Genomic DNA, 15,643 nt, shown 5'->3' with positions numbered 1-15,643 from the left:
GCCCCCTCCCTCCCCAGCTCTGCTTCCCCGTGAGCTGCCCCGCCCCCCTGCAGAGGTGGGTGTGGGTGGGCTGGGGGGGAGTGCTCTTCTCAGCCCCGCCCTCTGTGCAGCGGGCTGTCTCCACGGCAACGTGAAGCCCAGCATCCCTCCGGAACCATTCATGAATTCTTTCTTCCCTTTCTTCCCCCCTTTCTTCCCCCCCCCCCCCCCCGTCAGCCTCCCCCATGTGGGTCCTTCCTGGACTCACCCTGTGTCCCACCCTGGGCTAGATGCTGGTTTCACGGAAATGGAAACTGTCCTAGAGAGTTTGTGGTCTCCTGGGGAAGCTGGCAGGAGAGGGGCATGGCCAGGCTCGCTCTGCCCTGGCCCAGGGGTCAGTTAGACGTTGTCTGCTTCACACAGAACCATCTCCTGCTACCGTGGGATGTGGTGCATTGGCTTCCTCCTGTCTGCCTTTGGCACTCTTCGTTTGGCCCCCTAAGCACGGACGGCTGTTATCGCCAGGAGGACAGAGGTGAAGCCAGCTTCTCAAGCCCCCGCTTCTCTCTCGCTCTTCCAAAATAAGTGTGTTTATTCGAAAACACACTCAGAGGGAATGCCTGTTTATCATCAAATACACCCAAAAAAGTATTCATCATAAATGCCACCACCAGACTAACTGCTGTTAGCATCTAGAAGTCGTCCTTTTAGATTGTGCACACACACTGAAACACACATGGCCACACAGGCACACAGAGACAACACACATGGACACACAGACAACACACATGGACACACAGGCACACAGACGACGCACATGGGCATGCATGGACACACGGAGACAACACACATGGGCACACACATAGAGACACATGGACACACAGAGATGACACACACGGTCACACACAGGCAAACAGATAGCACACATGGACACACATAGATACACACACAGACAACACACCAGGACACACAGGGACACACACAAACACATATAGACACATGGGCACACAGGCAGAGACATCACACATGGACACACATAGACACATACAGCCAACACACAAGGACACACATGGACACACACAGACAACACATATAGACACATGGGCACACAGAGATGACACACACAGGCAAACAGAGACAGCACACATGGACTCACATAGACACACAGATAGCACAAGGACACACGTGGACACACAGAGACAACACACATGGACTCACAGGCACACAGAGACAACTCACGTGAACCCACACAGATAACTGTACATATAGACACATGGGCACACAAAGATGACACATATGGACGCACAGGCACACAGAAGCAGCACACACAGACACATACAGATATACGCACACACACAGACAACCCGCAAGGATACACATGGACACACAGACAGCACAAACACACCCACCCGTGGGCGCGTCCCTTTGGCCTGCTGATCCCGCCCCTGCCTCCCCCCGGGCCGGCCGCGTGGCAGAGCCTCCGGTCACCCCCAGCTCATGGTCTGTGGCGGTCCTCAGCTGTGTGCTCCACCCCCGGGTCTGGGGTGCCAGGCGACGGTGCTTGTCGGGCGCTATCTTCGTGGCAGGACCCTGACAGCCTCCGTCGCTGATGCGCACGTGAACAGCCCCCGGTGGAATGTGGCCGAGTGGTCCCCACACGCACTCGGCCAGGACCCCCCGCCCTCTGGGGCCGCCTAGGCACACTTCCTGGGCTCTGTGTCCCCTCGTTCTGAACGTCTCCACTGGACAGCTCCTCTGCAGGACGCTGCTAGGGCCAGGGTACAGCAGGGAGGGCGGTGGGCAGGGCTGGCTCTCCTGAATCCGCCCTGGATGGAGCTAGGGGTGAGGAAGAGGAGAAAGGGCAGTGGACACGCTGGACTGGCCCAGAGGAATCATGGTCCAAGGCCCACAGGGCTGCAGGATGGGCGGGGTCGGCAACAGAAACAGCGACACGATGGGGGCCCGAGAGGGGCTGCAGATCTCATGGCCCTGCCAGGCCTGGCGTGGAGTTGGCCCTTCTTTGCAGGAGGAAGCCTCCCTGGGGATTCGGCGCTAAACGCCCCTGGGTTGCGTGGCCCTGCTCAAGGCTTCGATTTGCTGCTCCATGAATTTCATTTTCTCTGATGAAAATGGTGATTAGGACTTAAAAGATGTGGTTCTGGAAATTCATAAAGGAAACTAAAACTTTGAATCAGGCCGGTGAATGTGTCATGAGCGGTCGCAGGGAGCTGATCCCTGCCCACTCCAGGGCTCCAGAGAGGGACAGATGCAGCCTGTGGGCCCAGCCCCTCCCCTCCACAGAGAACATGCAGCCTGGAGCTTGGAGCCTGGAACCTGGAGCCTAGAGCTCGGAGCCTGGAGCTTCGAGCTGGGAGCCTGGAGCTGGAGCTTAATGCTTGAAGCATGGAGCCTAGAACCTATAGCCTGGAGTGTGGAACTTAGAGTCTGGAATCCGGAGTCTGGAGCCTGAAGCCTGGAGCCTGGAGCTTGGAGCCTGGGGCCTGGAATCTGGAATCTGGAGCTTGATGCTTGAAGCAGGGAGCCTTGAACCAATAGCCTGGAGTGTGGAACTTGGTCTGGAATCTGGAGCCTGCAGCCTGGAGCCTGGAGCTTAAACCTGGGACCTGGGGCCTGGAATCTATAACCTGGAGCTTGAGACTTGAAGCGTGAAGCTCGGAACCAGAGTCTGGAGTGTGAAGCTTGGAGTCTGGAATCTGGAGTCTGGAGCCTGAAGCCTGAAGCCTGGAGCCTGGAGCTTGGAGCCCGGGACCTGGAATCTAGAACCTGGAGCTTGATGCTTGGAGTGTGAAGCCTGGAGCCCAGAGCCTGGAGTATGGGGCTTGAAGTCTGGAATCTGGAGTCCGAAGCCTGGAGCCCAGAGCTTGGAGCCTGGAACCTGGAGCTTGGAGCCTGGAGCCTGGGGCGTGGAGTGTGGAGTGTGGAGTGTGGATGGAGGAGGCTTCAGGAGCCAGTGGGAGGTGTGACTGGCTCTCCAGTGAGTGGAGGAGTCTGTTGCACTGAGGTTCTGAGCTTGGATTCAGGGAGGAAAAGGGGCCTCCCGCCCCAGGCGTCAGAGGCTCTTGGCAGAGGGCCGGTCTGTTCTCCAGCCCGGAGTGGGGACCGCCCTCTCCACGCTGAGGAGGACGACAGGGGCCTTCTGGAGGCATGGCAGCTTTGCCACCTCTCTGTCCTTCTGGCCACTCTGTGTGTGGGAGGTGGACATCCTTAAAATGCTCCCCCGGGACCCGGTGCTGGCTGAGGACCCAGTCGCCAGAGCCCCTGCCGGCCGCGTTGTGCTTCCCTGACTAGTCTTGTGTCTTATGAGAGATGACGGCCACTTGCTGGGAGGCACGAGACGTCTCTCTGTAACCACCCACTACAGAATCTCCCGGGCTTTTAACATGTTTTTGAATCCAAGCCATCTTGAGTCCCACATGGCGAGGGTGAGACACCTGCCTGCCTGGGAAGCCGGGGGTGGCCGTCCAGATGTTCAGCACCGAAGCCACCAGTTGCCGCCATTGTCGGCCTTCTTGGGTGGACATCGGGAGGGAGAGGCCCTCAAAGGACAGAGATACGGCCAATGTGTCAAGGACAGGGACGCCGCAGTCACTGTAAGAAAGAACAAGAGTGATGACCGGAAGTGCAGGAGCAGGGACACTTTTATTTTTTGACTCTCCCAGCCCACTGCTGGCCACCTGGGACCCATCTGTTCCCAGCAGGGAGTGTGGGGTAGGGAGAGGGTAACCTTGGCCGTAACTTTACCTTCCAGCTAAACGCCCCCTGGAGTCAGAGAGCCTGGTTATCCTAACCCCCCTGAGAGGGAGGGACAGTCCTCTCCATTTTACAAACAGGGACACAGAACCCTGAGACATGACACAGGGCCCAAGTCACACAGCCAGGAAGTGAGGATCCTAGGCTGGAATCTGTTACCTCGGTGGCCTCAGCCACAAGCCTGGGACAGGCCCAGGCCCCTGCAGGGACATTGTCTCTGTCACTGACAGCCTCATGACATGGCCCCAAGGCCTGGGGACACATGAGCTCCAGCCCTGTGTCTCCACCAGGGATGGATTGTTCCAGATTTAGTTGTTTGCTTGACAGATGAGTGGTCCTCTTGGTCACGAGGCTGTGTGGTCCGTGGAGAGGACACGGAGGTGGCACTGGCTCTGGTCCAACTTAGCTCTGACTCAGCTGTGTGGCTTCTTGGACTTCAGTCTCGTCCTCTGCAATGAACTGGGCACACGCCATGCGTCATGTCAAAGGCTTCTGTCTGCACTCAGCACATGTCAGGTGCTCTATGTCCCTTCCGTTCCCCGTGTCTCCACCTCGGGGGGAGGAGGTGGACTTCCATGGGCAAGGGTAAGCTGAGGGTGCAGGACATTCCATGCTGTGAGCCCAGGGTTGCAGGCGCTGAGCCACGACTGGCCCCCATTGTGTCCCTAAGGCCCATGGACACCCTTCCAGGAGGCAGCGTCCAGTCCTACCTGGTTTGAATCCTGGCTCCTCCATCTCTCTGTGTTATTGACTTGGGTAGGTCTCGTCACCCCCGTGAACCTCCGTTTCCTCGTCTGGAAAATGGGAACAGAGAACAGCGCCCACCCCAAAGGGCTGTTGTGAGGATGAACTTGACACACATAAAGCACTTAACACAATGCTTGGCGTATGGTTGGTAATTTAAGAGTTTGCCATGAGGGGGCTGATGCTTTAAAAAAGAAATTGAGGCAAAATTTACATAGCATGCAATTAACCATTTGAAATGTGCAATTCAGTGGCATTTGATGCATTCACAATGTTGTACAATGTCCACGTCTTTCTAGTTCCAAAACTTTTTCATCACCCCCAAAGGAAGCCCCACACCCACTAGGCAGTTTGTCCCCGCACCCTTCCCCCCCTTTGCCCTCCTCCCCCGGCAACCTCAAATCTGCTCTCTGTCTCTGTGGATGTGACTATTCTGAATATGTCATACCGTTATGACCGGAGCGCAAGAAGGTAGATTGCCATTACGCAGAGAATTTAATTAAGAGTCCTTTATTTATGCCAGCGGCCAAGAGCAAATTATTGTCCTAAAGGGCTCTCGGCCACAAGTGAAGCAGGCGGTGGGCTTATAAGGGCAAAAACCGCAAGGATACATAGCAACTTAGCAACCAAAATTGGAACTTTTGATTGATAGGGAGTTTTGATTAACTTTATGTCCCAGGCACAGCCGGTGACTGGAACAATGAGAGCAGTTACATGGAGACAAGGTGGAAGGACTACTATACAATGGGGTGATAGGGTTACCTTGGTTAGGTCACTAACAAAATATAGGCTTATAATATGAGAATGGAACACTGGAGTTTTGCAAGGTGTAGCCTTTGAGTTTAGTTAACAAAGCTTACAAATGTAATAAAATTACACAGAACTTGTGGCTAGGGAGTTTCCAAATGGTCAGGGGAAACAGTTTATAGGAAACAGGACTGTGGGTCTGTGAGTACAAGGAACTTATTTTAGTCACATGCTGGGGTGCGAGGGCTACATCTAGGGAGCAAGCAGCTAAGATGAAGGATTTTTTACAAAAATGCAGTTACTTATATTAAGCAGGCTATTATAAGTTTGCAGACATTTCAATACAGAAGGAATCATGTTGTGAGTGGCCTTTTTGTCTGCCCCCTTTGGTTATCCACGCTGTACCAAGAGTCACTACTTCATTCCCTCCTGAATAATACTGTGGTGTGGACAGACTATGGCTTCTTTAGCCATGATGGACACTTGGGTGTCAGACCTTTGGTCATTATGAGCAATGCTGTCGTGGACATCACGCACAGGGTTTTGTGCGAATAAGTGTTTTCATTTCTCCTGTTCTCTATTTTTCTTAAATGCCAAGGAGTGAAGCTGCAGGCTTCTAGGGTAATTCTGTGTTTCTCTTTGAGGGCCGGACAGTTTTCCCCAGGAGCTGCGCCATTTTGTATCACTAGCCCCACTGTTTCTCCATATCCTTGCCAACGCGTTCTGTTTTCGTTTTTGTTATTATTGCAGCCACCCTCGCGAGTATGAAGTGGTATCTCCTGTAGTTTTGGTTTGCATTTCCTTCCTGACAATGCTGTTGGACATCTTTTTATGAACCAGTCGATCATTTATATGTGTTCTTTGAAGAAATGTCCATTCGAGTCCTTTGCCCACTTTGTGAGTTGGCCTGTTTGTCTTTTTGTTGCTGAATTGTAGATGTCTTTTCTATATTCTGGATACTACACCCTTATCAGATATATAATATATACAGATTTTCTCCCATTCTTTTTTTTTTTTTTTTGAGTTGGCGTCTCACTCTGTTACCCAGGCTGGAGTGCAGTGGCACACTCCCAGCCACCGCAGCCTCGCCCTGCTGGGCTCCGGCAATCCTGCCAAGTCAGCCTTCCAAGTAGCCAGAACTACAGGTGTGTGCTACCATGCCCAGCTAATCTTTGATTTATTGTAGAGATGACGTCTCACCAAGTTGCCTCTGTGGGTTTCGAACCCGCGGGCTCAGGCAATCCACTCGCCTCAGCCTCCCAAAGTGCTGGGATGACAGGCTGAGCCACCGAGCCTGGCCAGATCTTCTCCCATTCTTTAGGTTGTCTTTTCACCTTCTTGATAATGTCCTTGGATGCACAGAAGTTTTAAATTTTGATGAAGCCCAGTTTATCCATTTCTTTTGTTGTTTGTGCTATTGGTATCAAATCTAAGAATCCATCGCCAAATCCAAGGTCACGGGGATTTAACAATATGTTATCTTCTAATAGTTTTTCGGACTTGGCTCTTGCGTTTAGGCCTTTGTGGGAAAACTCTTTTGCTGGTGTGTGGCACACACAGAGGAGTGCACAGATCTCACGTGTGCTGTTGGTTAATTTTTACAAACTGGAGACAACCATGTAACCAGCACCAAATCAAGAAAGAGAACATACCCAGTGCCTCGGACGCTCCCCAGGGCCCCTTTCTGTCACTCCCCCTGGGGCACCCTAACAGTATAGATGGTTTTGCCTGGTTTTGAGCTTCATAAAATCGGGGTCTGCACTCTTTGGTGTCTGGCATCTTTGGCTTCACGTGCAGTTCATGGTGTCCCCATGTTGTTCTCTCAGGGCGTGAGGTCCAGGGTTGTCTTAGTTCACTTCCTATTGCTTCTAACAGAATGCCCAGAACTAGGTAATTTAAGAAAAGGAGCTTGTTTCTTACGGTTATGGTGACCGAGAAGTCCGTGGTTGAGGGGAGGCATCTGGTGAGGGCCTTCTTGCTGGTGGAGACTCAGCAGTCTCAAGTGGGCATGACATCCCACGGCCGGGCTGGAGAGCACTTGTCAGGTCGCTCTTCCTGCCTTACAGAGCCACCAGCCCCACCCCTGTGCTAGCCCCCTCATCCGTTAGACCATTAATCCACAAACGAGTTCATCCGTTCTTGAGGTCAGAGCCCTCTGATCCAGGCGCCACTTAAAGACCCCATCTCAAGATGGCCACACTGGCTATTCGATTTCAACGTGAGTTTTGGAGGGAACAAGCCTCCAAACCATAGCAGAGAGCACATGAGGCTGGGGTCCACGCCTCAGAGTTGGGGTCCGTACCCTGAAGTCGGGGACTGCCAGGCGGGGAGTGAGAGCTCACAGGCGTGGGCTTAAGCTCTGCACTTGGGGGCAGACCTCGGACCCTCCTCTTGGTTCCAGCACCTCGCCGTTGGTCAGACCTTGCCCAAATTTGCTCCACTTATGAAAAGTGAGGGTGACAGGATACCTCACAGGACACAAGGATTAAGGCAAGTGAGTCTGTGTAGAGTGCTTCTTGACACCAGCTGTAGAGACAGGAGCCACTGTTGCTATGGAAGGTTCAAGCCTATCCTCTTAGAAACTTGCAGTCTTCTCTCTCCTCCCGATTCACGTGTGGACATGCTGTGTAGACAGCAGGGTTGGTTTGCCCTGGAGGATAGGTGAAGCCGTAGGATGGGGTAGAGCTATACCCCTCAGGGCGAATCAGGGCACCTGGATGAGGTGGGTGTGAGGGAGATCAGAGGCCGCCAGCTCAGGAATACCCACTCAGGCTTGTTTTGCATGTGATGAGTCATGGTTACCAGGTGACTTTTACCTCTAAAAATACTGAGCTGTCTCAGTCTCTGATTTCCACCCCAAGACGAGAGAACTGCTCTGACCACATCTGAATGAAGAGTAATAGCTGAAATGACAGTTTCACCCTCATTCTGGAGCCAGATGCTGTGCTGTGACCTCTGTGACCAGATAGATTGTGCAACCAGAGGTCCCTGAAATAGCCCAAGTGCCAGACCTTGCACCTAAGAGGTTCGCTGTCTAGTGGGGGACAGTATGCCCCAATAATTGCCACACCATGTGAGACGTGGCTGTGAGGGCCCAAGAGGAGGTGGCATTTCAGATGAGAACATTCAGGGTGGTCGGAGTGGGAGCATGGGAGAGCACTCTAGGTGGAAGGGACAGCTTGGGCCAAGGTCTGGTGCTGGGAGGACCGGCAGGTCAAGCACCCCCATGATTCCAGGAAGGGCCCCTTTGCCTGAGGACACCAGTGGCTCTGTCGACTGGCCTGCAAGTTTGGCAGAGGAGACCCCAGCCAGCCCCATGCAGGAGAGGAATGTTTTCTGGATTCTTCCTCCAAGGCACCCGTGGGCAAGAAGGAGCAAGGTGCTTATGACATGTCACCGCCACTAACTTATTCAGGAAACTGACGATCACAAATTCAAACGGGGACTCTGGGTCTTCTTTCCATTTTGGGAGAGGCTTAGCGTGGAGCTTGGCAGCACTTAGCAGAGGCTGCAGCGCCCCTGGCCCTGAGGTGCGGCTCCGTGCTGCCAGGACGGGTGAATGTGGGATTTGGGGGCAATTTGGTTGTTTGCACCACGCAAAAATAACCCAAACCAGGCAATGTCACTTGTTTAGCATAGTTCACTATGAATTTTTGTCATCTCATTTAATGGAATTTAAGAACGATACAGCCGGGTTCAGTGGCTCAACCTGTAATCCCACGCCTTTGGGAGGCTGAGGCGAGTGGATTGCCTGAGCCCGTGGGCTCGAGAACCGCCTGGGCAACTTGGCGAGACCTCATCTCTACAATCAATCAAAAAATTAGCCGGACGTGGTAGCATGCGCCTGTAGTTCCAGCTACTTGGAAGGCTAAGGCGAAAGGATCGCTGGAGCCCAGCAGGTCAAGGCTGCGGTGGCCGGGAGCGGCCACTGCACTCCAGTCTGGGTGAGAGAGTGAGACTCCAACTCAAAAAAAAAAAAAGAACAATGCAAGTAGAGAATGCTGAGGGAAAACTGAGCAATATAAAGACCAAAAAAAATTCTTAATCTTTTTTTTTTTTGAGTTGGAATCTCACTCTGTCGCTCAGACTGGAGTGCAGTGGTCACTCCTGGCCACCGCAGCCTCGACCTGCCGGGCTCGGGTGATCCTTCCGCCTCGGCCTTCCAAGTAGCCGGAACTACAGGCGCGCCCTACCACGCCCGGCTATTTTTTATTTTATTGTAGAGATGAGGTGTAGCCAAGTTTCCGGGGCGGGTCTCGAACCCACGGGCTCAGGTCATCCACTCACCTCGGCCTCCCAAAGTGCTAGGATGACAGGCTGAGCCACCAAGCCGGCCCTTAATCATTTTTCACCACGCCCCTCCAGTCCCACCTGGGGAGAGAGTGTCGCCTTCTCCCCTCCCCGCTTCTTCCTCCTCCCACTCCTCCCCCTTTTCTTCTTCTTCTTCTCCCGGCCCCTCCCCCTCCTTCTGGAGCTATTGAGCCGAAGGGAACCAGGCCCCTATTTTGCTATCCGTCAAAAGCCCAGGAGGGACCTGGATGCCTGGTCTCCTGCAGGCCAAGCAGGTGCACCGCGTTCTCGTCTTGCCTTCCACGGGGCACTTTACTTAGCCTGGGGCACCCCCTGGGTCCAGGTTCTGTGCAGGGGCCTTTTGGCCCCAAGGGTTGGGGGCCCTCCGGCACTCAGGACACCTCCCAGCATCCCCTGAGGACGTGGCCTGGAGTGTGCTGTACCCCTGCCGCGTGCTGCGGTCCCGTGGACGTCTCTGCCTCTGGTGGAAACACCTGTACTCTGTGCTCTCTTGCAGGCGGGGGAGAAACACTATCACCCTTCGTGTGCGCTATGTGTCAGGTGTGGCCAGATGTTTGCAGAAGGCGAGGAGATGTATCTTCAAGGTAACAACACAAATGTGCTACTTAGTCCCCAGGGCAGGGGCCTGCCCTCTGCTGGGTCCATACCACGTGCTGGACACGAGCTGGTCGGTCACCTGTGTCATCGGACTAGTTCAAGAGCGTCAGGCCGCACGGGGGGGACCGGCAGGGCCGGGCTGGGGCACACGCCAGGCTGTCTGGTCCACCCAGTGATCTCAGGGAGCCTGACCTGACAAGATGAGAAGGGGTGGAATGAACCATCAGGACCCAGAGGCATCAGCTCTTTGGTCCCCAGTTGCTCATAAACGGAGAGTCTGTCCAAGCCTCTTCTGGAGAGCCGTCCCAGCTCTGGGAACCCAAGTTGAGAGTTTCGGGTGCTTCCTGCACCGAACCAACCCGCCCCAATCTGCCACACCCCCTCAGTTTGCAGAGGAGGTTGATGAAGAGGTGTGAGGTGCTTTTCCTGAGCAGGGAGGTGTGTGCTCAGCAGAGCCTTGGCGGAGGTGGGGCTTGGGAGGAGAACGTGCCCAACCTTTCTCTGCATTTCAGCATGTCATGGGGAAACCCCGACCCCATTCACCATCACAGGTTTTTGATTATGCTGTTTCCCCAAATAATCAAATCAAAAGAATCCTTAGGCTAGAGAGGTGTGTCTGGATAGCACCTTCTGCCTCCTGGTTGTGTTTTGGGGTCGTGTTCTGAACCCCATCGTTCACACTGCTTGCTCGCACTTAGTCTTTATCTCAGCACGCCTCTTCCACCTGCTCCCTATTTGTTCCCAAGCCTTCCTGCTCAAGAACATGACCTTGACACTTGTCAGAACGGGTAAGGAAGCCTCTCCTGACTATAGCACCAAGGAGAGAGACGAGGATGCTGCGTGTGATGGAGATGGGTGAATGACAGTCAATGACAGGGGAGGGGTCGGCACGCGGAAAGTTGCTGAACTGACCTGGCAGAATTCTTGCTGAGGGCAGCCAGAGACCTAGGCGGCAGGGCTGGGGGGGCGAGGGAAACAAGCGGGGATTCCTGATGAACCGTCTGTGGGATTCTCGCCGAAGCTGGGCTGGGCAGGCCTGAGGCCGATCTGGGGCGACGGTGGAGTCCCCCTGGGCCTGGGGCAAGGCCTGGCCGAGAAGGGCGCTCAGAGGAACCTGACCTGGGCCGTGCGTTGGAGGCACCGTCCCCAGGGCTGTGAACTGCCGGGGCAGGAGCCCAGGCCGGGGCAGGTCTGGCATTGAGGCTCGGTCCCCTTGGCTGCAGCTGCCTCTTGAAGATTCTCTGTGTGCGGTGATCCCAGGGGGCCAGCTGGGCTGGGTCTGGTGGGGAGAGAGCGGCTGTCCCAGCATCTGTCCTGCACATCCCCCACGGCTGTTGAATGACCTCACGCAACCCACGTCTCAGCCGCGTGTCAGACAGGCCCTCTCTCTGAGGCCGAGCCCCAGGGAGTGATGTCAGCCAGGATGGCCTCGTCTCCAGTGTCGCCTGTTGTTCCTTGAGTCGCGGCTCAAGAGCCGTGAAAGGATCCTTTGGGCTCATCCCAGCAGCACCGGGTTGTCTGGGCAGCGAGCGCCCCTCAGTAGAAGGTGTTCTCGGACACCCGGGCCCAACAGATGCCAAGCGCAGTGGCACTGGGCTGGCTCAGGGGTATGAGCCGCCTCAAGGGTGCCCAGTCTCAGACACAAAGACAATCTTTATGACTCTGGCCTGAGGCTGGCACCCCTTGCTAAAGCGAGGCCTGCCATGGCTTTCTGTGGGATGGTTGTTGAAGCCAGTCCCATCCCCACTCTGGGCCTTGGGTATCCCAGTCCGTACGATGACAGGTTGGACCAGGTGGGTGGCTTCCAAGCTCTGTTTCATGGAGTGGGCCTCTCAGGTGCCCCACCCTGCCTGGTGTCCCTGAGACCCTGTGGTTGGTCATCCTGGATGCCGGGACTTCTTGGTGGTGTTTATGACAGGTGAACCCTGTTGCAGCAGATGCCCTGAAAAGTGAGGGTCCTGCAGCCTCCACGGTCTCCAGGTGCAGGGCAGATGCTGGGGCAGCAGCTCTCCCCCCACCAGGCCCAGCCCAGCTGGCCCCTGGGATCACTGCACACAGAGAATCTTCAAGAGGCAGCTGTAAGCTGGGCTCGGTGGCTCAGCCTGTCATCCTGCGCCTTGTGAGGCTGAAGTGAGTGGATTGCCTGAGCCCGCGGGTTCGAGACCCACCTGGGCAACTTGGCGAGACCTCATCTCTATAATAAATCAAACAATTAGCCGGGCGTGGTAGCGCGCGCCTGTAGTTTCAGCTACTTGGAAGGCTGAGGAGGAAGGATTGCAGGAGCCCCAGGAGGTCGAGGCTGCGGTGGCCGGGAGCAGCCACTGCACTCCAGTCTGGGCAAGAGTGAGACTCCAACTCAAAAAAAAAACAAAGAGGCAGCTGTAGCCAAGGGGACCAAGTCCTGATGCCAGATCTGCCCTGGCCTGCGCCCCCTGCCCCGTGTTATTCACAGCCCTGGGCACGGTGCCTCCAACACCCAGTCTCTGATGCCACCACCATAGACACTGGGGAGGGGACAGTCATACTCACTAATTGCCAAGAAGCCCAGACTGGAGTAACCATTACATACTCCCTTTTCTCACTGGATTGACAAAGATGAGCAGAAAACGTGAGCTCCCGTGTTGATGAGAAGCCAAGGACACAGGTCTCTTAGCCTACTGGTAGGAATGAAAATTGGGAAATTGTCAGGAAAAAAAACACAAAAAAACCCTCAAAAGCCCTATACTCTTGAGCCAAGACTCCATTTCTCAGAAGTATGCGCCAGTTGTGGGTATGGGAGCCCCGCAGTGTTTTTTAGAAACATAGAACATTAGAAAGATCAGGTGATGGACTGGGCACAGTGGATCACACCTGTCATCCCAGCACTTTGGGAGGCCAAGATGGGAGGATCACCCAGAGGCCTAGGCGTTTGAAGCCTGCCTGGGCAACATAGCAAGACCCCGTCTGTACAAGAAATGTAAAAAATTTAAAAAGAATCTAGGCATGGTGGTGTGCGCCTGTAGTCCCTGCTACTCAGGAGACTGAGGCAGGAGAATCCTTTGAGTCCAGAAATTTGAGGCTGCAGTGAACTATGATCGCGCCACTTGCACTCCAGCCTGGGCAACAAGGGTAAGATCCTGTCTCTAAAAATAAATAAGTAATTTTTTTTTTTAGTTTGTGTCTCACTCTGTCACCCAGACTGAAGTGCAGTGGCATGCTCCTGGCCACCACAGCCTCGACCTGCTGGGTTCTGGCGATCCTTTTGCCTCAGCCTTCCAAGTAGCCAGAACTACAGGCGTGCACTACCACGCCTGGCTAATTTCTTTAATTTATTGTAGAGACGAGGTCTCGCCAAGTTCCCTGGGCGGGTCTCGAACCCGCAGTCTCAGGCAATCCACTTGCCTCAGCCTCCCAAAGTGCTAGGATGACAGGTTGAGCCACCGAGCCTGGCCTATAAATAATTTTTAAAAAGATCAGGAGGGGAGTAGAGAGATAGCAGTCGTCTATTCACACGATGGGACATTACGTGGCCCTTAAAGCTGCATCTTTTGCTGTCTAGTTACACGGGGAAGTGTTCAAGACATTTTTAAGCAAAAGCTGGAATACCTGAGATTGTATGTGTGCCTGGACTGGGATCCCTCTAGGTGCACACACGCACCAGACGGCAGTCCAACACACAGTGCTGGTAGAGGATGATGTGTTAATGTTCTTGTTTCTACTTTTTTGGCTGTCTATACTTTTTTTTAAGAGACAGGGTCTCACTCTCTTGCTCAGGCTGGAGTGCCGTAGTCTAATCCTAGCTCACTTGCAGCCTGGAGCTCCTGGGCTCACACCACCATGCCTAGTTAATTTTACTTTTATTTTTGTAGAGACGGGCCACACGCTGTGGCCCAAGCTGGCCTCTAACCCCTGGCCTGGAGCGATCCTCCCACCCCAGCCCCACAAAGCACAAGCATGAGCCACCAAACCCAGTCTTTTCTATCATGTTTAATAAGGAACGTCTATTCCCTTTATAATGAAAACAAATTGAAAAATTTTGAAAGTAATGAATGTTTTATCCACGCACACAATCCATCGAACTTCTTAGAGCTCTTTGTTGAAGCAGCTGTGCCCCCAGGGAGAAGCCGGGATGGGACCCCCAGGACCCAGAGGGCTTTGCAAGCAGCAGATGGGATGAGTTTGCATTCCACGCACACGTTTTTTTGTTTTTTGGGTTTTTTTTGAGTCAGAGTCTCACTTTGTCGCCCAGACTGGAATACAGTGGCTGTTCCCGGCCACCGCAGCCTCGACCTGCTGGGCTCCGGCGATCCTTCCACCTCCGCCTTCCACGTAGCTGGAACTACAAGCACGCGCTACCACGCCCGGCTGACTTTTGATTTATTGTAGAGATGAGGTCTCGCCAAGTTGCCCAGGCCGGTCTCGAACCCAGGGGCTCAGGCAATCCACTCACCTCAGCCTCCCAAGGCACGGATTACAGGCTGAGCCACCAAGCCCGGCCCATGCACACTTTTAAGCCTCCACCATGTTCCAGGCATGGGTGGGCCATCTGGGCATGCGTGAGTGGGTGGGTCACAGCCCCTACCCTCATGGGAATGGCAGTGAAAGATGGAGTGTAAACCTGCCCAGCCGTGTAGGCAGTAGAGGGTGTGTGAGCAGAGCACCAGCCTGGCAGAGCTCAGTGGGTAGTGTGGGATTCAGGGAGGCCCCCAAGCAGCAGCCGGTACGCTGAGTCCTGGAGGACGAGAAGGTGAACAGGGAGAGCTGGTGTGCACCGAACCCCCCCCCACAGGAAAGGGGGTGCTAGAGCAACTAACAGTTGTACCCACAATGCACAGGGCACTTTTCCATACATGATGACCTCCACTTAATTTTATTAAATTCACCCAACTCTGTTTTGTTTTTTGAGTTGGGGTCTCATTCTGTCACTCAGGCTAGAGGACAACAGCCTGATCACAGGTCACTGCAGCCTCAATCTCCTGGGTTCAGGTGATCCTTCTGCCTCAGTCTCCCAAGTGTCTGGGACTACCGGCGGGCACAACTGTGCCTGGCTAATTTTTTGACTTTTGTAAAGATGAGGTCTTGCTATGTTGCCCAGGCTGGCCTTGAACTTCTGGGCTCAAGCAATCCTCTTACCTCAGCCTCCCAAAGTGCTGGGATTACAGGCATGAGCCACTGCACTCAACTTATTAGCTCTGTCTTCAGGTGGAATAAAAAGACTTGGAGCAGGTTGAGGTTGAATTTGAAGAAAGCAGAATGCCAGGGATGTGGAGGCATTTGGTGCCTGGTGACCTTGTTATGTTGATGGTGGTAGCTGTTGACATAGTGTTTGAACAGGTGACAGGTGGAGAAACTGAGGCACAGGACGACTCAGAGACTGAGTGAATGGAAAACAGGGCTGGACCTGTTGGAGCCTCATGCCTGGCTCCCACCCCTCACCCCTGCTCTGACCCGAAGGAGCAGGCCAGCCCAGCTGAGGCTCTTTCTTCCTGCCTCTCAGCTGGGAGCCTCCAAGCCC

General features: G+C 54.2%; 1 protein-coding gene across 8 annotated transcripts in view; it reads left to right on the top strand.

Annotated features, from left to right (window-relative positions):
• Positions 1-15,643, top strand: part of ABLIM2 (actin binding LIM protein family member 2) — a 135,589-nt gene that overhangs the window by 33,282 nt on the left and 86,664 nt on the right. For all 8 annotated transcript variants that reach the window (XM_021706239.1, XM_021706242.1, XM_021706238.1 and 5 more), the window contains one exon: positions 10,049-10,136. In XM_021706239.1, the coding sequence (XP_021561914.1) occupies positions 10,049-10,136 (88 nt within the window). The remainder of the gene's footprint in view (positions 1-10,048; positions 10,137-15,643) is intronic.

The sequence above is a fragment of the Carlito syrichta genome, unplaced genomic scaffold (assembly GCF_000164805.1).
Source record: "Carlito syrichta isolate Samal-C Ts95f unplaced genomic scaffold, Tarsius_syrichta-2.0.1 Scaffold315368, whole genome shotgun sequence".
Lineage (NCBI taxonomy): Eukaryota > Metazoa > Chordata > Mammalia > Primates > Tarsiidae > Carlito > Carlito syrichta.
Note: the sequence above shows the minus strand (reverse complement) of the source record. Positions and strands in the feature narration are given on the sequence as shown.